Genomic DNA, 19573 nt, shown 5'->3' with positions numbered 1-19573 from the left:
AGAAAGTAGGGTGTGGTATTTGTGTAAGACCGAATTAATAAATAATAAATACGGAATATAAATAGAGAGATATATCTATTTTATATGACGTCAAAAAACAATATATATATTATATATATGTCCTATCCCCAAAATTGTTTTTGATCTGTTCCTTTTTATTCGTTTTAGGGTTTCTAGCTCTTGTCTATTTTTCTTTTCCCAATTTCCCCCAAATTAAAGAGATTTATAAATTTCAGTCTCCCCAAATCCGAACCCAAAGTGAAATTTCTCTCTTGTAGCTCCTTTTTGTTTCCTGCTTTCCTTCAAGCATTCGTCCCAGATTTTGATTTTCACCGGAATACTCACCTTCGCCGGCGATTGTGAGGCTAATTTATACTCCGGCGACATCATCTGTGGTTAAGAAAAATGGAGGGAATCACTCATCCGATTCCTCGGACTGTCGAAGAGGTCTTTAGCGACTTCAGAGGTCGACGGGCTGGTCTGATTAAGGCTCTCACCAACGGTGAGCTTGGTCTTCTCTCTTTCTCTGTCTTCCTTTCTTGCTTTGTCCGATCCTGGGCTTTTTTTTTGTTTCTCCGAGAAATCCGCACCGGCGATTCAGAAGGATAGAGTAGATTTGCCGATTTGTAGCATTTGGGTTTTGCTTTTTAAGGGAGAAAACCCTATTATTGTCCGGGTTGTTGTCATTTTGTGAGATTTGACGTTTCTGGGTTTTTTTTTTTGTGTGTGTTCATGCAGATATGGTGAAGTTTTACCAAACGTGCGATCCTGGTGCGTTATTTCTTCAACAGTATTTTAACTAGTTTTGCTTCAAATTCAAATCGCCACGTTTCGTTTCTAGTAAAAATGCCCACTTTCTAGTTCATGGTTCCTAGTGGGATGTTATGTCGAAGTTACTAAAGTTCTATGATTTCAATCAGTGGGCGATCTCTGTGGTTCGTTAATTTGTTCACTGGTCAATGTCTCTAGATTTTATGCAAATATAGCTTCAGTTGGTTTGTTTCATAGTGATTGTCTTTATCGTTTTCGCTAGTTAAGATTTCAGTTAGAGTACAAAACTTTCAGGAGCTTTATCTGTTTAGTTGTTTCATTGTGACTGTGTTTTGGATTATCTTTTTCCTCGGGTGTTCTGTCTATCTGAACCATTTTGAGGACTTGATCTGTTGATTGTGCGTGTCGACATGTTGAGTTATGTCCTCTGTGTGGTTTCTCTTAAGGTGTTTCTTTCTTGTTTATGCAGAGAAGGAGAACTTGTGCCTCTATGGACTTCCGAATGAAACATGGGAGGTTAATCTTCCCGTCGAGGAAGTTCCTCCTGAGCTTCCTGAACCAGCTTTAGGCATCAACTTCGCAAGAGACGGAATGCAAGAAAAGGACTGGGTATCTTTGGTCGCAGTTCACAGCGACTCGTGGCTGCTCTCTGTTGCATTTTACTTTGGTGCACGTTTTGGGTTTGGTAAGAATGAGAGGTAAGGTTCCTTCTCAGCTCAGTCTTTCGAGTGTTGCGTCTCAAATGCGATAATCTTGTAAACTCATGTGTGCTAAGGTTATAATGACCATCCTAGCATTCTCTTGTCTTGTGTTGGCTTTTTCCTTCATGAGACAGAAGTCAAGCCACATATGTTATGAATCCCATCTAACTGGACCAGTTTTATTGAGATATATGGGATTCAGGTCAATAGATGTGATATGTGCCTCTAGTTCTGATTACCTATTCTTTGTATTAGTCTAGTGCAGGATCATTGTAATTAGTCTTGGAAGTTTGCATGGGATTGTAGCTGTGTTTACAGCTCAGCACCAATTGTAAAATCCGTTAGCTGAGAGTTAACATGTTAAATGGAAGATGGCCATAACGAGTCAGTGATTCTGGATTTGTCTAGGGTCGTGAATCAAGAGTCTCAGCATGTGTGGTTCTTTTGGTGGATTGATGAAAAGAAATTTAACTGTTTTGATCTCATCGGATACTTCTCTGGAATTAAGTTTTCTAAACATTATAGCAATCACTTGCCTCTAAGCTTATCCGATGAACTGATTCTTTTATAGGAAGAGGCTCTTCCAGATGATTAACGAGCTCCCAACAATTTTCGAGGTTGTGACCGGCAATGCAAAGCAATCCAAGGATCTCTCTGCTAACAACAACAATAGCAAAAGCAAATCTAGCGGCATCAAGGTATCTTCTGTTTCTCTATTTTATACCCCTCTCTCTCTCGATCTTCATCTCTGCTAAGTTCTTATCTCTTTGTATTCCTCTGAAACAGTCTCGCCAATCTGAATCTCTCACAAAGGTTTCGAAGATGTCATCCCCACCGCCAAAAGAAGATGATGAAAGTGAAGACGAGGAAGAAGACGATGAACAAGGTGCAGTTTGTGGTGCTTGTGGAGATAGTTACGGTACTGATGAGTTCTGGATTTGCTGTGACGCCTGCGAGAAATGGTTCCATGGAAAATGTGTGAAGATAACACCAGCAAAAGCAGAACACATCAAGCAGTACAAATGCCCAAGTTGCAGTAACAAGAGAGCTAGACCTTGAAGTTAAATAACAACCGGAAGAAAAGAAAAGGTAAGAGAGTTAGGAGGAAACTGTGAAAGAAGGAGAAGAAGTTCCCACAAAAAAAAAAAAGCCAGAAAAAGGGTATTAGAAGATGTAAGAAGGTAAAAAAAAATACTCTTTTTTTTAATTGCTTAGTCTTTATTATGGATCGAGACTATTTACAATTGGTGATGTCTTTCTTTTTTTTGGATTTTTTTTGTTGTTGTTGGTGTCAATGCTACTACTAATTTGCTTATTTGAGATTATCTTAGTAATTTTCCGTCTACCGATCCTATACTTCCTAGTTCAAATTGTTGGTAATATGCTTATATTTTATCACATAGTCTTTTATATTGTACAATTTTACTAAAGTAAGAAATATCTGGTTATTAGTTTATCCTTTCTAACAAAATTTTGACTGAAAATAAAAAGTTGTGTTTCAGTTTAACATTCTTGTCGTTCAAGTGTCACCCCAATAGAAAGTACTATCCAAATACATGACGAAGTGAAATTTCAAACTTTTATTGACCAAACCAACTTTCAAACGTTCTTTTTAATACTTTTTTTTAGTAACAACAACATGTATACTATGAAATTTGAATGCGAGTGATCACACAACCACAACACTTATAAACCACTTAAGATACAATTTATTTGGTTCCTTTTGCATATTGATAGGGTTTTATTATGTAACAAACAAGGAAAAGAAATAGATTGGATCCTTTACAAAATACATGAAGAAAATGACTATAAAATATCTGGGCCACAAGGATAGGGGCCTCCCAATCCCAATATCTAACAAAACAGTCGCATGTGCTTTTGGCCTTCTGTTTATTTTTATGCAACGATAAATGCATTATTTAAAGAACGACTATAAGGAACCATAAGCTATAAAATATAGGATAACCATAAGCATGTTTTAATGCAAATTCAAGAAAAGAACTCAAACAAGTACACAAATTTTTCATTTTCGTAAACACATCTTTGCGTGTTGATATATGTTTGGTAATAATCATCAACACAAACTCGCTGGATCGATATCGATTCAATGTTTCAACCTGTTCATTCTCTTAAAATGATATGTCAAAATTAGAATGACTATAAAATTACTCTTTTACCAAATTCAAATCATTTGAATCACATTTTCGAGGATATAACTACTTAAACAATCACCATATTAATTTTTAGTTTTACAGTGATTTAATTTAAGCTGAAGTATACCTATCAATTAAACCTGAACATATAATTTTTTTTATATATTTTTTGTTTTCCAAATCGCAAACAAAATTGTATTGATAAGAATGAGATATCTAGCTAATCTACAAACCCATAGTTTGGTATCATGTTATGAGAAAAGTATTATATTTAGAGTAATACGGCGCATGACCTTTGTATAGTTGACAAAAACAAAAAATTGTGTTATAATTATACTGCAATAATTGGATTTAAGACATGGTTTGGAAGTGGTGAATTTACAATGTGTCCACATGATGTTTCCATCTCATCCTTTCTTTTGACTTCGTTACAACTTACAAGTTTGACCAAATCATTGAAAGTTTGCTCAAGATTTAACCTCGGCGATTCTCTTCTTTTTTCGTAGTTTTAGTGGTATTGTTGGTAAGAATTATCAATTACAGTATATAATAAAAATATATTGGATTATTATGAAATTACGTTATAAAATATGTTCCTTAAATAAGAAGAATATTTCGACCAAAAAAAGAAATAAGAAGAATAGATTCGCTGATAACAACTGTAATCAGAAAAATAGAATCAATAATAAATACTAATAATGGCAAAAAATAGTCATGTGATAATCACTTTCTTCGGCGTATCCAACGGACAAAACATTAAAACAGCTAACACATGAGATTTTTACTGTAAAGACATTTGTCTTTTTTTTTTTTGTTTGAAAAACATGTAAAGACAATTGTCACGGCAAAGATTTAGGCTCTCATTGCTCTCATAAAGCAATTTGGTGAGATGCTTTGAAAAAACAGGAAAAGCAATTTGGGGAGATCACTCTAATTAAACACGGTTTTGATTTGTTTAGTACACCGAGCGAGTTTCACCAAAACGTGGGAGGACAGTAAAGTCATTTTACCCCAAATCCATAAACCCGATCACCTCCTGTTCTATTAAGACTTTGACAACATCACCAGCCACCGTGGTTCCCGACGAAAAAAAAAGAATATTTCGAGTAGTTGCTAGTATTTGGTGTCCGTAAGCCAATTCATTTGTTATAGTTTTTCTGCTATATATAATCGAGTTCTTATAGATTGCTCGTTCTTTTGCTTAGTCCATATGATCGAAAAACAATGTTCTTTATTTCATGCATGCTTTGTCGATTGATTGACGGTCGAAGAGGAGTAAATGTAAATCCGAAACATCATAGCAAAGTTGGCTTTATACTTTCAAGATTATCTTATAGAAGCTAAGCTTTTGCACACCGTATTCCAACACGATTACGTAAGAAATAGTTATGGAAAGATGAATTCTATCTTCAATCTGGAGGAGCTTTGCATTTTTGTTGATAGTCTTTCTTTCACTTTCCATGTCATTTCTTGATTATTATTTACCAAAACTCGGGGATGAGACACCAAGGATGCATGTCATATAAGCATAATATATACATATGGCACGGTGTGCTGGACATGTTAGCATAAACGGCGTGCAGTCCAACTCTGTAGCCTTTCTTGTATGCGTAACCAAGAGTTATTGTTGGGCATTTTGAAATGAAGAACAAAGGAGCTTGAGCAAATACACCAAAACATACAATAAACCAGACATACTTTATGGACATTTATGTAGATATAGAAAAACCAAATCATTTTATCAGAATGTGCTTATATAGGCAACTTAAGCTCCTTAAAATTCTGAACAAAATAAATTGAATGTACATACTATTTTACAACTCTCAGTTCATATATATAAAAAAAAAAACTCTCAGTTCATATTGGTTTCATGTACAAAATTATTACCGACACCTTATCTGTAAAATAAAAAATAGGGACAATAAAAAAAAAAAAATTTGACGCACGCTTAGACAGAAAACACTGAGACAAGGCTTGACGAGACCCGAGCAAAGGTGAATCCCACCCTCCTTTTCCTTTGGGAGTTACAGTTTTTTCACTTTTTCTTCTCCGATTCACTTTTTCTTTCCACAAATAAAAATATGACATTTAAATAAGATCTTTAAATATAATCAAAACTTATTGTTGAAATTTTAAAATTGAAAATTATTCCTTCTCTCTTTCTCTCATGCTCTCTCGCAGTCGCAGGCAACTACAGTTTCAGAACTCGAGATTCATCATTTTCTTTTTTTTTTGTTCCAGCGCCGGCGATGTATTAGCCCGTAGTTCTAGCGAAACAAGTAGACTATATCGCTTACCTCTTTCTTCAGTGTTTCGTACCGTTTCCTCGATTCCTTCGTCTCTTCTCCTGGATCTCTACTGTTTTACTTCTTCTGATTTTGTTTACTCTGATTTTTTCAATGGTGATGTTCTGATAGCTGTTGCTTGCGTGCTTGAGCATGCGAAACTGTTCTCAAATGCTACTGAAAACTCGAGTCTGAGATAGACGTGGAAATCGAGGGAAGAAGCGGAAATCGAGGGAAGCTCTTGGGTTTTGTTTGTGAGAATTAAGGAGAAATGTCGGGTTCGAGAGTTTCGGATCTGAGCAAATCGCATCTGAAGAGAGAGCTGACTCAAATCAGGAAAGCTGGCCGCGTTTTGCGCGATCCAGGTACAACTTCCTCCTGGAAATCCCCTCTCGATTCCTCGAGATCCGTCGCGACGGCGGTTCTGGAGCCTCCGGTTAGCAGAAACGCCGCGAGTTCGAGTCGGAACGGTGATAACGCTCACAAACTCCCGATTCGAGCAGAGAGTAGTAATCGGAGGATTGGAAACGAGAAGGAGAAGAAAGTGTTCTTGTACAACTGGAAAACACAGAAATCTTCCAGCGAGAAAAGCGGAATAGCTAAAAACGGCAAGGAAGAAGACGAATCTTCGTGGACACAAGCTAGTGTCAATGATGACAACGACGACGAGGACGATGATGTGAGTGATGCGAGGAAAGGTGGGGATTCCAAGAGCGATTCGTATCCTGGGGAAATCCAATCGGCCTCGATGATTTTCAGGTTCGGAGACACGAATCTTGCGGCAAAGATCAGGAAGAGCAGTGTTAGTAGCAAGAAGAAGAGTAAGCAAAAAAACTCCTCTCGTTTGGATCTTTTCTCAAAGTATCAACCTAGAGAAGAAACTGTCGCCAGAAAATCTACAAACTGTAATGCTGCATCAGCTTTAGATGCAAGGAGAGGTGTTTCTGCTGAATTATCAGACGATACAGAGGAATTTAGCAATTCAGAGGACCTGAGGAAAGTCACTGGTGCATCTCCTTTGCTTTTGAAGCTTAAGCACAAGAACTGGTCACGTTCTTCCTCTAAGTTTTTGAGAACTACTAGGAAAGAGGATTCTTCATGTACTTATAACAGTACACCGGCTTTATCGACTAGCTCATTCAACATGTATGCTGTTCGTAATCCAAGCACTGTTGGATCTTGGGATGGTACCACGACTTCGGTGAATGACGGTGACGATGAGTTGGATGATAACTTATATTTACCAGGGAGGCAAGGTTGTGGCATTCCATGTTATTGGACGAAGAAGACTATGAAACATAGAGGTGGATGTAGAAGTTGTTGCTCTCCATCGTTGTCGGATACTTTGAGAAGAACCGGGAGTAGCATATTATGCGGGAGTCAATCTGTGTATCGTCGACATAGTCGACATTCTTCTGGAGGGTTTAGTAAACAGAAAATTGCTTCAAGAAGTGCACAAGGTGTTTTGCCTTTGCTCACATACGGTGGTGATGGTAGAGGAGGGTCTTCTATAGGAACTGGGCTTAGTGACGACGAGCTTTCTACCAATTACGGAGAGCTCGATTTGGAGGCTCAGAGTAGATTAGATGGGAGGAGGTGGTCTACTAGTTGTAGGAGTCAAGATGGTTTGGAGGTTGTAGCATTAGATGGCGAAGGAGAAGAAGGAAGTACACCAGAGAACATCCGAAGCTTCAGCCAAAAGTATAGACCAATGTTCTTTGATGAATTGATTGGGCAGAGTATAGTGGTTCAGTCGCTAATGAACGCTGTAAAAAGGAGTAGGATTGCTCCTGTTTATCTTTTCCAGGGTCCTAGAGGAACTGGGAAAACATCGACCGCAAGAATTTTTTCAGCCGCATTGAATTGTGTGGCAACTGAAGAAATGAAGCCTTGTGGGTATTGCAAAGAGTGCAATGATTTCTTGTCTGGGAAAAGTAGGGATTTTTGGGAACTTGATGGAGCTAATAAGAAGGGAGCTGATAAGGTTAGGTACCTTTTAAAAAATCTACCGACGATACTTCCACGGAATTCCTCAACATACAAGGTTTTTGTGATTGATGAGTGTCATTTGTTGCCATCTAAGACGTGGCTGTCTTTTCTTAAGTTTCTTGAGAAACCTCTGCAGAGAGTTGTCTTCATATTTATAACGACAGACCTTGACAATGTTCCTCGGACTATTCAGTCAAGGTGTCAGAAGTTCCTCTTCGACAAACTCAAAGATGCTGACATAGTAGTGAGACTAAGGAAAGTTGCTTCAGACGAAAATCTTGATGTAGAACCGCACGCGTTGGACCTGATTGCTATGAACGCTGATGGTTCACTTCGAGATGCTGAAACTATGCTGGAGCAGCTGAGTTTGCTGGGAAAACGAATAACCACTGCTCTCGTAAACGAGCTAGTAAGTTTTCCTAATTCTTCTATGTTTCTGTGCATTGAAAAACTTAAAAACGTATTAATGTTCAAAATGTGGCACTGGATTTTGTTTGTGAAGGTGGGTGTTGTTTCAGATGAGAAATTGCTGGAACTTTTGGAATTAGCATTGTCATCTGATACGGCAGAGACAGTGAAGCGAGCTAGAGAATTGTTGGACCTTGGAGCTGACCCAATAGTCTTGATGTCTCAACTTGCTAGTCTTATCATGGATATTATTGCTGGTACATACAAGGTCGTAGACGAAAAATACAGCGAAGCCTTCCTTGACGGACGAAACTGTAAGTTTCCCAGCAAAGTATTTAAAATCCATAGTGGTCATATGTGCTAAAAATAGCTTATTGATACGTTATGATCTATTATCTTGTTGAGACCTTCGCCTATTCCATTTTTTTCCCTCAATCAACACCACACACCCTTAAGCCATGTTTCTTGTGAGATCAGTGTTACCCTTTATGAATCTTTGGCCACTTTGTTTGATTCAATTTTTGTTGATTCTTGCTTCGTTTTTGTAGTGACTGAAGCGGATATGGAGGGACTAAAGCACGCTTTAAAACTTCTCTCTGAAGCTGAGAAGCAGCTTAGAGTTTCGAATGACCGTTCAACATGGTTCACAGCGACCTTGCTTCAGCTTGGGTCAATGCCCTCTCCTGGAACCACACATACAGGAAGCAGCAGTAGAAGGCAAAGCTCTAGAGCAACTGATGATGACCCTTCAAGCATTTCAAGGGAAGTGATGGCTAAAAAACAGAGAGTAGGAGGACTTCACTTTAGTAAGTCAGCATCCCCAGCTTCGATTAGAAAAAGGAGCGGAAATCTTTCCCATGAAGCGAAATCGTTCTCCAGGGTTATCGATAATACCTGCTATAAATCCTCCTCCTCATCTAGCCAAGTTCGAGAGAGCAAAGCTTCCACTCCCTCACTTGACAATAGCACCGCAAGCACCATGATGCTTACTCAAAGAAGTTCAGAGAAACTAAATGATATATGGAGAAAATGTATAGAAAGATGCCATTCCAAGACATTGAGGCAGCTTCTCTATAGTCATGGGAAACTTATATCTATCAGTGAAGTTGAAGGTAAAAAGCATAAACGTTTCTCTCTTTTCTCACTTTTTTGCCTCCTTTCAAAAGTTTGCATTATTAAAAAGATGAACATAATTTGCAGGTATTCTAGTTGCTTATATCGCGTTCGGAGAAACTGATATCAAATCGAGAGCTGAAAGGTTTCTAAGCAGTATCACAAACGCGATCGAAATGGTATTAAGGCGAAGCGTAGAGGTCAGGATAATTCTCTTGCCTGAAACCGAGTTACTCGTCGCTCCTCACCAAACCTGGAAACCAGAAATGACCAACAAAGGTGGAGATCTAAATGCCATCACTGGTTTAACTGCTGCATCAGACCTCGAAGTTGGTAGCAGCGAAGACAGCAGATCGAAACTCCCAATGCAAAGGATAGAATCAACCATCCGAGAACAAAGATTAGAAACCGCTTGGTTACAAACCGCTGATAAAGACACACCTGGATCACTTATACGGATAAAACCCGAAAGGAATCAGATTCTACCTCAAGAAGACACTTATCGCCAACCTAACATAGGTTCTGCTATTTCTTCTTCTGGATTAACCTCTCACCATTGGGTAGATGAACTAAACAATGAAGTTAAGCTTTTGAAAATCGGAGAAAATGGTGAGCTTCAAGAGAATCTAACCGGTAAAAGAGGAGAGCATTGTCCTCTTTCCCCAAGCTTACTTCATGATACTAGCTTCGGAAACAAGAAAGACAATCTGTAAGTTTCCCTGGTCTTTCTTTTATTCAAACAACAACAGAAAATGAATGAGAATATGAGATCTTTACAAACATATTTTTCATAATGATTAATGAACATTGTGGCTTTGGTTATGTAGAGGAGGATACGAATCAGGATCAGGAAGAGTTGGTTGTAATATGTTATTATGTTGGAATACACACAAGACTCAAAGAAGAAGCAAGGTATGTGCTAATTAATCAAAACTGTTCCATCGTTTCGATATTTTGATTTGGTTTATTTTTCTCATTTTTTTTTCTTTTGCGGATTTGATTAGTCGAAACAGGGTAAGGGAACTCCTGTTCGTTCCCAGAGAAGTCGAAAGAGACGATTCTCTTTGTTTAATGGATGTGCTAAGCCGAGGAAAGCAGAAGGTACCTTTAGAAGATGAAACTTTAGTTTCTATAAAGTCATGAAAACATAATTGTTCCCTCAAGCTCTAATTTCTCATCTGTTCTTCCACTTCCACATAGTTTTCTTTAATTCTATCTGAAAATTAATATGTCAAAAGATAGTTTTAATTTATTCGCTGTAAAGTTCCTATCCTATGAGTTTAAAGACTCCATTTTTGTTTTCATGTTATAATAAATGTTACTTAGAAATTAAAAAAAAAAAAGTTAAAAGAGTAGCTTAATCTTGAGCGGTAGTTTAAACGTAAATAACTCGATGAATATCTGACATTCTTTTATTTGCGAATTAATATTTTTTATTTTGGTAATGTAATTTAATAATTTTAGTTTCTTCTCAACTTGATATATTACATATATTGATACCATTGAAACAAATCATAATTTCAATTGTAAAACCCCATTTTAGTCCCAAAAAAAAATTTAAAACTGAACCAAAAATGAGTTAAGTTGTGTATGACCAAAACCTCCATCATTTCAATTGTTAAACCCCAAAGTTGTGTGCTTCAGTTTAGAAGGGTTTTGGGTAAGATTAATTACGGTTGGTTTGGGTTAAAACTCAGTTTAGTGTAATATAAATTTTAAAATCGCATTTTTTAGCTTAAATGAAAAGAAATTGCAAAAGATAAAACGCTATGTGCTATTAGATCGATTTTTAAACCCTGTGTGGTATAGATTAGAAAGTCTTGTCCTGTTTAGCTTTTTAAAGAGATTCAGATATTGTATTTAAGACATGAAACTTTTGGCGGAATTGTGGAACGATTACCCAAACATATAACGGATAAGTTATCAATAAAATTTCTGTTTAGATGTTTCTCTTCTTCTTTTTTGAAAAATGTAGACGATCCTCCTTCACTAAATTGATGTTTTGCCAAATGTCAAAGAAAAAGAAAAAATCGATATTTTTTCCTAATGTCGGAATTTTCTTCCTTCCCTCCTATGGCCTTTGGAATGCTAAAGGATAGTGTTAGTAAAATAGACTGTTGATTTTTTTTTTCGGTAAGATCTATATAGTGCGAAGCAATTTATAAATTATATCCCACCAATGAAATAACGACATATAATTCAACTAATATAGCGTTGCTATATTCACAAAAATATTTCCGGTTTAAAAAAAAAAATTGCTTTCCTTTTTTTTTTGTTGACAAGTTCACAACAATAATAAATAAGCAAAGTTGAGTAAACATTTTCAATCACAAAACGAAGATGATCAAGATCATGAAGCTCCATGCAATAACACTGGTCTTCACTCTGCTCCTTCTTGCCTCTAGTCTTGCTCAGGCTAGGACCGAGCCTTTTCCTCCATCACCAAATCTAATCCTCCAAACCGACTCTAAACCGATTCATAAACCACCGGTTTTCTCAACCGAACCAAACCAAGATGAGAAGAAAGCAGTGGACCAGTTTCTTTGTCGTCCGGGTTTCCCTAGTTGTCCTCCGTTTCACCGTTGCCTTCCTCCTTGAAACTCCAGTAATGATTATCATAAGCTCAAATGTTTCATTTTCTAATATCAAACGACTTAAGAAAATAGTTTTAATACATGAAGGTATAAAACCGCTTTTGTATTATTGTGCGTTTTACCATCAGTCTTTCATAATAGTTTTTTTGTTATGATTTCAAACTGTTAAAATCGTAGCATGATTTTTTAAATGTAAAATACCATCTTGTATAAAATGGTAACATGTTACATATCATGTCTGAATATGCGATATATCTCCCCCATGTTATGTCAACGCTAGTTTAACCCAAAAAAACATTGCTACCTCAATTACAACACATGTTATATATTTGTTTTACAAAGTTCTGTAATCTCTTTAAAGACACTTATTAGATACGTCCATAGATTGCAAGGTGCTTAAAACGTAAAATATGAAAGGGCTTTTATTTAACTACTTGGAAGAACGATAATTAAGTTTTTTTTTGTTTTTTTTTTGTTTTAATAACGATTATTAAGATTGACCAAAACTAAATCGAAATCGACTGAGAGATTACGTATCAAGATCAGATATCGTTTAGGTGTCAGTAGCTTGTGTCAGTAGCTTAGTTTATGAAGTTTCACCTTTATTTGTAGACGTATTGTTTCCATTATATTAGTTAAAAAAACTGATTTAAATGTAATAAATGATGGCATACGGCATGCCCGTAGAATCTCTTATTGTTTTTGACAAATGTAAACGATTCTTTCTTCAATAAATAAATTGTTGTTTTTCCTAATGTCGAGCTTTTGCTAATGTGATGGAATTTGGAATGCAATAGAATTAATCATCATAAGTTGGGATTCAATGATTGTCGATGGTAAATATACCGTTGAAATTTCTCGGTAATTAATGTAACCATATTTCTATATTCACAACACATAATTCCAGTAAAACAAAGAAAACAAAACCATTTTGCTTTTTTATTTGTTCTCAACATATAATTCCACTAAAAAAAATCATAGTGCCTTTCTCTTTGGTCACTCACAACTCACAAGTCACAAGTCACAACACAACAATATAAATAAACAAACATAGGCTTAACATTAATATCAATCACACACAGAAAGATGAAGAAGATCATGAAGCTCTCAGCAATAAAAATGGTGGTTACTCTACTTCTTCTTGCATCTGGTCTTGCCCAAGCAAGGACATTGCCTTTACCTCCACCACCAAATCTAAACTTCCAAACCGAATCTAAACCGTTCCATAAACCACCGGTTTTTGCAACCGAGCATATTCCTCCTCCACCAAACCAGGATGCAAAGAAATCAGTGGAGCAGTTCCCAATCCCAATTATTTGTCCTCCGGGTCTCGGCCATTGTATTCCTCCTAAACTCGACTAATATGGTTCTTTCTAATAGTAAACGCTCTAAAAAAATAAATACATAATGCATCACAATATAAAACCTTGTATTATTGTGCGCTTTACCATAAATCTCTTAAAATAGTTTTGTGCTGTGATTTAAAATTAAATCATTCAGATTTTACTTTGACAATGAAGCGGAAACAAATTTTAAATTAAATTTGAAGGATTTAACCTATTTAAATCTTATAGCCAAACCATAATGTAACATGGATACGTACAATAATATTCCAATATCATTTTGTGCTCACGAACACAACGGAAACGGCATTCTCTACTATAAATCGACCCGACCAAACTCGAATCTTAACCAAATTATTCGAACTAAAATTAAATCGAAAATCTAATTTAAATCATTTCATCACATGTGTAAATCTGTTGTATGTACATCTCCCTCATTTTAGGCCAATGGTAGCTTTTAACCAAGAAAAAATTGATAAAATTATACAAACACATTACATGATATTTCTTTCATAAGTTCTGTAGTCACGTTGAGTCTCTTCTCATCCACCTAAAGATAAGGGTATTAATTACTTTTTAAAACAATAATGTTAGGGGCCAATTTATTGTCTTGTTGTGTCATCAAAAGAGAATACACATTCATCTACTGTTTGTACATAGAATAACTGACAAACCAATTTTGTATAGGCGATTCATTTCTTGTATTGATTATAAAAAAATCTTCATTTTAAGATTTTTTCCTATGCAAGTACGGGAATGCTTGAGAATGTTGTTGGCAAAAGTATACAATTGAACGATCTTGATACTTTTCAACCTTCTGTATATAAAATATATTTCACCAATAAAATCATACCACATTACCTATAATTCCAGTAAAACAAAATAAGATAACATACACCATATTGCTTTCTTTTTTTGGTCACAACATAACAATATAAATAAAAACTAGGGTTCAACATTTTCAATCACATACACACAGATCAAAGATGATGAACATCACGAAGCTCTTTGCAATAACAATGATGGTCACTGTGCTTTTTCTTGCATCTAGTCTTGCCCACGCTAGGACCGAGCCTTTTCAAACGACTATAAACCGATACAATTCCCAACCGAGCGAATTCCTCCTCCACCAAACCAGGATGCTACGATATCAGTGGATGTAATCATGTAAACAATAAACTATAATTTCAAAAAAAAAAGAAATATTAAATGGTTGAATAAATATTATACATGATTTTAAATTTAAATGTTCGGATTCAAAATTCGTATTTGTAGCATTTAAAATAAAAAAATCATGTGTATTAAATAAATTAATATTTAAAGGTGTATAAACCAAAAAGCATCAACAAAAGGTTCCGCACTACACAGACCATAGAGAGAGAAAGAAAAAGCATTGCAAAATTGGCTAATCATACTATACAAAACACATATCTGGCTATTTAGTTGATTATACACATTAAAGTGCTCTATACTATATTTTCTGTCAATATGTGGCCATTTGGCTTATTTTCCTATATTCAACCAATTTATTTTTTTGTCAACATTCAACTAGTATGTATATTGCTATATTCCAGTAAAAATAATAACATCGATATTATATTGCTTCCTTTTTTGTGTCACAAGTTCACAACAATATAAGAAGTAAGCAAAACTAGGCTAAACATAAAACATTTTCAATCACACCAAAAAAATGATCAAGATCATGAAGCTCTTTGCAATAACAATGGTTATTGTTTGATGAAGTATTTTTCTAAGGTAAAAAACAAAACAACACAAAAATCGGTTCCAAATTGCTTAAAGAGTCCGAAAAATGGATTACCATCCCGAGCCGAAAAATCGAAGTACCAAGCCGTACTTCATCCTACACACATGATATAGATACAAAACATTATTCACAATCTGAAAAATCCTGAAGCTTTCTAAACATTTTCATTTTCCGTAAAGCTGTATAAACAAAAAAAAACTTCTAATTATACCCTCATGAGTCCATGCTCAAGATTCTCTCAGCAAGCAGTAAATCATCCGGTGTTGTAACCTAAAACAGAAAAGACAGTTTTAGCAATAATAAAAAATACAATCTTTGTCATTCTATCACCGCTAGGAGGAAAAAAAAAAGAAAGAAGATAAATGAGTGTTTTTTACCTTGATGTTTGTATAAGATCCTTGAGTGACGTAAACCGGATGCTTGAGGTACTCAACAATTGAAACATCATCTGTTACCTCTAGACCTTCTCTGTTTCAGAAATATACACAAGTTATTCTCAGTCTTCTTTGATTTCCATCAAGACCGCATCAGCTTTATTAAGGAACACAAACCTTTTCACAAGCTCGAAACCTCTCTTCAACAGCTCGGGTTTGATCACCTAAAGAGAAAGCATAAATTAAAGTGGCTTGAAACAAAAAAAAAAGAAAATCAATCAAAACATTTATATATCATATGAAGCATGAAAGATGATAGAAACCTGTGGTGTCTGCATTTCCCAAAGGGTTTTTCTGTCGAGAGTTTTCACCACGAGCGAATCAGAATTGACCTGCATATCGCAACAGAAGAAGTCTAGTACCCAAAAAAAGAGATGATGACCACTAAACTGTTAAATTTTTGCCAAATAAGTTGAAGAATATGTACCTCTTTAATTGTGGCTTTTGCTGGAACACCAAGTACGGCTGCTCCAACCGCCAAACCATCTTTAAGGACCTTCAAGAAACAAAACCATGACAAAACATTTTTAGTGGACTTAGAGAAATTTTGTTTCTTTTTCCCTAATCTTTTGCTACTTCGCATAAGGTAATCAGTAAGTATAAAGTATACCTTCTTGACATCTTCAGTGTCCACCAACGGTCTGGCAGAGTCGTGGATGCAAACAAGCTCAGAGTTCACATCGATTTCCTGTGAAAAATAAAACTATAAGCTTAATATGAACTAGAATAGTCGATACATTTTAGAATAGTTTCTTCTGGCTCATGAACACAAGGGTATAAACCTGAAGTCCACTATGAACAGAGTCTTGCCTTTCTTTACCAGGAAGAGCGAATTTAAGATCAACATCAATTGTTTCTTCATATTCTATAAGACAACCAAAAAATAAAGCTCAGTGAAATCTTTCAGAGATCTCTCAGCCAGAACCATAACTAGTAAGAGAGAGAGAGACAGAGACTAAACCTCCAAAATAATCACGGAAAAATGGATCGCAAACAACTACAATTTCCTTCACTTCAGGCATACGCGAAAACGTGAAAAAGCTGCAAAGAATGAGGCATAGAAATCAACAAATACAAAGCAAAAGTGAATCTCTTTACACAAAATAAAAAACATTCTTATGCTTTTAGATGCTACAATACTAATAGACAAGCGGATTCCGAGGATTGAAAACAGCTAAATTATACTTCCTCTATCAACAAATTGAGAGAGTCAATAATTCTCAGACGGCTCATTTCAGCGACATACATTCAAGCAACATAGCAGCATTTTCAAAATAACTGACATTTAAGTAAATTTTTGATACCTATACAAAGCAATTGGCTGGCCCAGGAGTGGTATATACTGCTTTGGCATGCTCATCTATTCACATTGACAGATAACAAAACCCCAAAAAAAAAAACGGTGGCAAGTGAGATTTCATAGAAAACAACAATTCAAGCAAAAAGAAACTCGACATAACAAACGATTAAATTTCAGAGTTTGAAACACTGAGACATATTAAACTCTGAAACTTACTTTCATTCTCTTCCCTTGACCTCCAGCTAAGAGAATCACTGACACGCTTTTCTCCTTCACAACGGTATTGCTCTGAATAACAAAAAGGAAAGAAATTCAAATTAATACGAGGGTTAAAACTTTAAAATTGAGTGGATTTTAAACTTTGAACTTACATTATCAAATTCAGCCGACGAAGAACATTTGATTGATAATAACAGAGCATCCCTTCTGTAAATTCTACTAACCCTTTTCGAAAAATCCAGTCTTTGAACTGTATCAACATTCAAAACAGTCAAAATCTGCTTCCGAAGAAGAGACTCATTGGTTTGAAATAAAATAAAATAATAATAAGAGAATGAGAGATTGCCTGAGGAACGGTTCTTGAAGCCCAGAGAAGCTGAGGTAGCTTTCACTGCAATTTTTGGACACGAAAAAGAAGAAGAAGAAAACGGAAATGTCGGAGATTTAACGAAGCCAAGATTCGCCTGGAGCATCGCCATGTTCTCTTTTTATCTCGCCGGGGAGAAAATAACGAGATTCTCACTCAGTTTACCGGCAAAATTTATATAGGGCCAGCTAAGCCAATAGGCCCATTAATCTATTCATTGATGCTAATGGGCTATAAATAAGGCCCATAAGCCAAGAATACAAACAAAACAGCTCACTAAAGCCACAAAATGCTCGCCGATATCGACAAACAGATCGTAAGATCGACGAAGACCGGAGAAAATGGCGAAACCGTTGGGTACTACCGGAGAGTTTTTCCGGCGAAGGGATGAGTGGAGGAAGCACCCGATGCTCTCGAATCAAATGAGACACGCACTTCCGGGTCTCGGAATCGGTGTTGCCGCCTTCTGCGTTTATCTCGTCGGTGAGCAGATCTATAGCAAACTCCTGGTTCCTTCTCAATCATCGCACCAGAAACAACCCGCTTCTTCTCACTGAGCAATAAGGTTCATTTCCTAATTTCATCGGAAAAGTTTCGTTTTCTAGGTTTTATCCTAATTGACTTCTCTCTGAAATTCGTAGTGTTGCTCCGTTCAATTTTGCTGAATTTTGAATGAGACAACGAAATTTTGATTAGGTAGATACCTTAGACAATTCAATGTTTCAGGTTACTCTCTGGTTATAGAGATCTACACAGGAAAAATGGTTATTTTCTAATGGAAGTATTGTGCTTAAATCGATCACATGTTTTGATACCTTCTTATAGTGATTATCTTTACGAACAAATGTTTAACATCTTTTGATGTTGGTAATTGCTAATTTGTTTTTGGTCTGAGAGATGGATAATTTTTTAGAGAATGTATAAGCAAAGCTACTTTCAGACCAATACAAATGGTTATGGCTTTAAGAATCCTGAACTAGTATTTTGTGTGTAAATCGATCACGTTTTTAGTCCAATTTTCAGTACCTTCTTTCAGTGATTCTCCTTTTTTGAATAGAACTCAGAAGTTGACAGCTTTTTACTGTCAGTTATTGCCAATTGCGAATTTATTGTTGATAAAGAGATAGATTGATTCTTTGAAGCATTTATCTCCTTCATGGCTTTAGGTGTCGCTAGTATAAACCAAATAAACACTTTCAGATCAATACCAATATGTAAGTATATGTGTTTATTGCTGTACGTAGCTCTCTTTTTTCCGGCGTCTGTGTTTGTTTTAAAGTCATTCATTTGTCTCTTTTGCTTTGTAGAAATGATGAAAGACTGTGTCATTTGATCTCATCTTCTATGAGACCTTTTCCTTTTGTTCGTGGATCTTAATCTTTTGAGTAAAAAGATTGTAAACTAAAGGAGATTACTCATCTTGTTGCAGATTGTTTCGATGATGAAACCGTGGCAGATAAAGGGTGGATGGGATTCACAATTTGCCATTTTTCTTGATTGTCTCAATAAGATGTTAATGAAAGACAAAGGCTTTGATCTCTTTGTGGAATATTAAAAATCTTGTATGACAGCGTTTACGATATGGTCTTGTTATGTGTTGTCTTTTTCAATAAGAGTTCTTCTAACATGACATTGAAGAATAAAGATTGCCTCTTAGATATGTAAGCACTAAGTTCGTATTCATTTGAATGCCGTTCACTCGAAGCTGGTGATGTTTCTGAAAATGGGCTTACAAGAAACAAGATCAGCCATCTTATCTGGGCCCTTATAGTTTTATACTAATATTTATATAACAAAAAGGCTCACAAAAAAGAATTCGAGTCCGAATTGTTTGAAAAAGAATTATATGCATCGTTTTAGTTTTTCAATATAAGTTATTACTGCCAAAATTCACACGTAAACTGAGTGATGGATGGATCGTTGCCGTATAATCAAAGATACAATATTTTGAAAATAATTATTCTCGCTCTTAAAGTAGGAATATTTTTTTGCCGACCTATTTTGGCTCTTAGTTTATGGAAATATAAAAAGTACAGATTGTATTTGTATATTCTTACACGCTACGTCCATTCATCCACTGCCAAATTATTATTTTTCCTTTAATCTGCCATATATCTTAGTGTACTTGATA

The 19573-nt window shown here is 35.8% G+C and overlaps 4 protein-coding genes across 4 annotated transcripts; 3 read left to right on the top strand and 1 right to left on the bottom strand.

Annotated features, from left to right (window-relative positions):
• The first annotated feature begins 118 nt into the window (after positions 1–118).
• On the top strand, positions 119–2817 carry LOC18012426 (PHD finger protein ALFIN-LIKE 6). Its single transcript, XM_006395722.2, has 5 exons — positions 119–502; positions 739–771; positions 1241–1469; positions 2044–2170; positions 2259–2817. The coding sequence occupies exons 1-5, from the start codon at positions 406–408 to the stop codon at positions 2529–2531; spliced, it is 759 nt and encodes a 252-aa protein (XP_006395784.1). The 5' UTR covers positions 119–405; the 3' UTR covers positions 2532–2817.
• A 2998-nt stretch (positions 2818–5815) lies between these two features.
• Positions 5816–10718, top strand: LOC18012425 (protein STICHEL). Its single transcript, XM_006395721.2, has 6 exons — positions 5816–8308; positions 8402–8621; positions 8856–9419; positions 9508–10129; positions 10248–10332; positions 10425–10718. The coding sequence occupies exons 1-6, from the start codon at positions 6182–6184 to the stop codon at positions 10536–10538; spliced, it is 3732 nt and encodes a 1243-aa protein (XP_006395783.1). The 5' UTR covers positions 5816–6181; the 3' UTR covers positions 10539–10718.
• A 4328-nt stretch (positions 10719–15046) lies between these two features.
• Positions 15047–17587, bottom strand: LOC18012077 (2-C-methyl-D-erythritol 4-phosphate cytidylyltransferase, chloroplastic). The gene is made up of 13 exons (XM_006395718.2): positions 17422–17587; positions 17228–17325; positions 17073–17144; positions 16861–16916; positions 16518–16597; positions 16339–16421; positions 16167–16244; positions 15984–16052; positions 15820–15888; positions 15674–15720; positions 15500–15590; positions 15334–15392; positions 15047–15218 (listed from the first exon to the last, which is right to left on the bottom strand). Exons 1-12 carry the CDS (start codon positions 17552–17554, stop codon positions 15336–15338), a joined length of 933 nt encoding a protein of 310 aa, XP_006395780.1. The 5' UTR covers positions 17555–17587; the 3' UTR covers positions 15047–15218; positions 15334–15335.
• Positions 17588–17734: 147 nt separating this feature from the next.
• On the top strand, positions 17735–19107 carry LOC18012416 (NADH dehydrogenase [ubiquinone] 1 beta subcomplex subunit 3-A). Its single transcript, XM_006395716.2, has 2 exons — positions 17735–18007; positions 18872–19107. Exon 1 carries the CDS (start codon positions 17784–17786, stop codon positions 17997–17999), a length of 216 nt encoding a protein of 71 aa, XP_006395778.1. The 5' UTR covers positions 17735–17783; the 3' UTR covers positions 18000–18007; positions 18872–19107.
• The last annotated feature ends 466 nt before the right edge of the window (positions 19108–19573 follow it).

Source organism: Eutrema salsugineum, unplaced genomic scaffold, assembly GCF_000478725.1.
Source record: "Eutrema salsugineum unplaced genomic scaffold, Eutsalg1_0 scaffold_6, whole genome shotgun sequence".
Taxonomy (NCBI): Eukaryota; Viridiplantae; Streptophyta; class Magnoliopsida; order Brassicales; family Brassicaceae; genus Eutrema; species Eutrema salsugineum.
This window is presented reverse-complemented; position numbering and strand designations above follow the sequence as displayed.

Bases quoted from the DNA above. Each gene is read 5' to 3' on its own strand.
- LOC18012426 (XM_006395722.2), top strand. From the start codon at position 406: ATGGAGGGAATCACTCATCCGATTCCTCGGACTGTCGAAGAGGTCTTT. The intron at 772-1,240 runs GTGCGTTATTTC...TTGTTTATGCAG, and splicing joins TTACCAAACGTGCGATCCTG to AGAAGGAGAACTTGTGCCTC. The intron at 2,171-2,258 runs GTATCTTCTGTT...CCTCTGAAACAG, and splicing joins GCAAATCTAGCGGCATCAAG to TCTCGCCAATCTGAATCTCT.
- LOC18012425 (XM_006395721.2), top strand. From the start codon at position 6,182: ATGTCGGGTTCGAGAGTTTCGGATCTGAGCAAATCGCATCTGAAGAGA. The intron at 8,622-8,855 runs GTAAGTTTCCCA...TCGTTTTTGTAG, and splicing joins CTTCCTTGACGGACGAAACT to TGACTGAAGCGGATATGGAG. The intron at 10,130-10,247 runs GTAAGTTTCCCT...TTGGTTATGTAG, and splicing joins GGAAACAAGAAAGACAATCT to AGGAGGATACGAATCAGGAT.
- LOC18012077 (XM_006395718.2), bottom strand. From the start codon at position 17,554: ATGGCGATGCTCCAGGCGAATCTTGGCTTCGTTAAATCTCCGACATTT. The intron at 16,598-16,860 runs GTATCAAAAATT...CATTCTTTGCAG, and splicing joins CAGCCAATTGCTTTGTATAG to CTTTTTCACGTTTTCGCGTA. The intron at 16,422-16,517 runs GTTTAGTCTCTG...GTTGTCTTATAG, and splicing joins TTTCCGTGATTATTTTGGAG to AATATGAAGAAACAATTGAT.
- LOC18012416 (XM_006395716.2), top strand. From the start codon at position 17,784: ATGGCGAAACCGTTGGGTACTACCGGAGAGTTTTTCCGGCGAAGGGAT.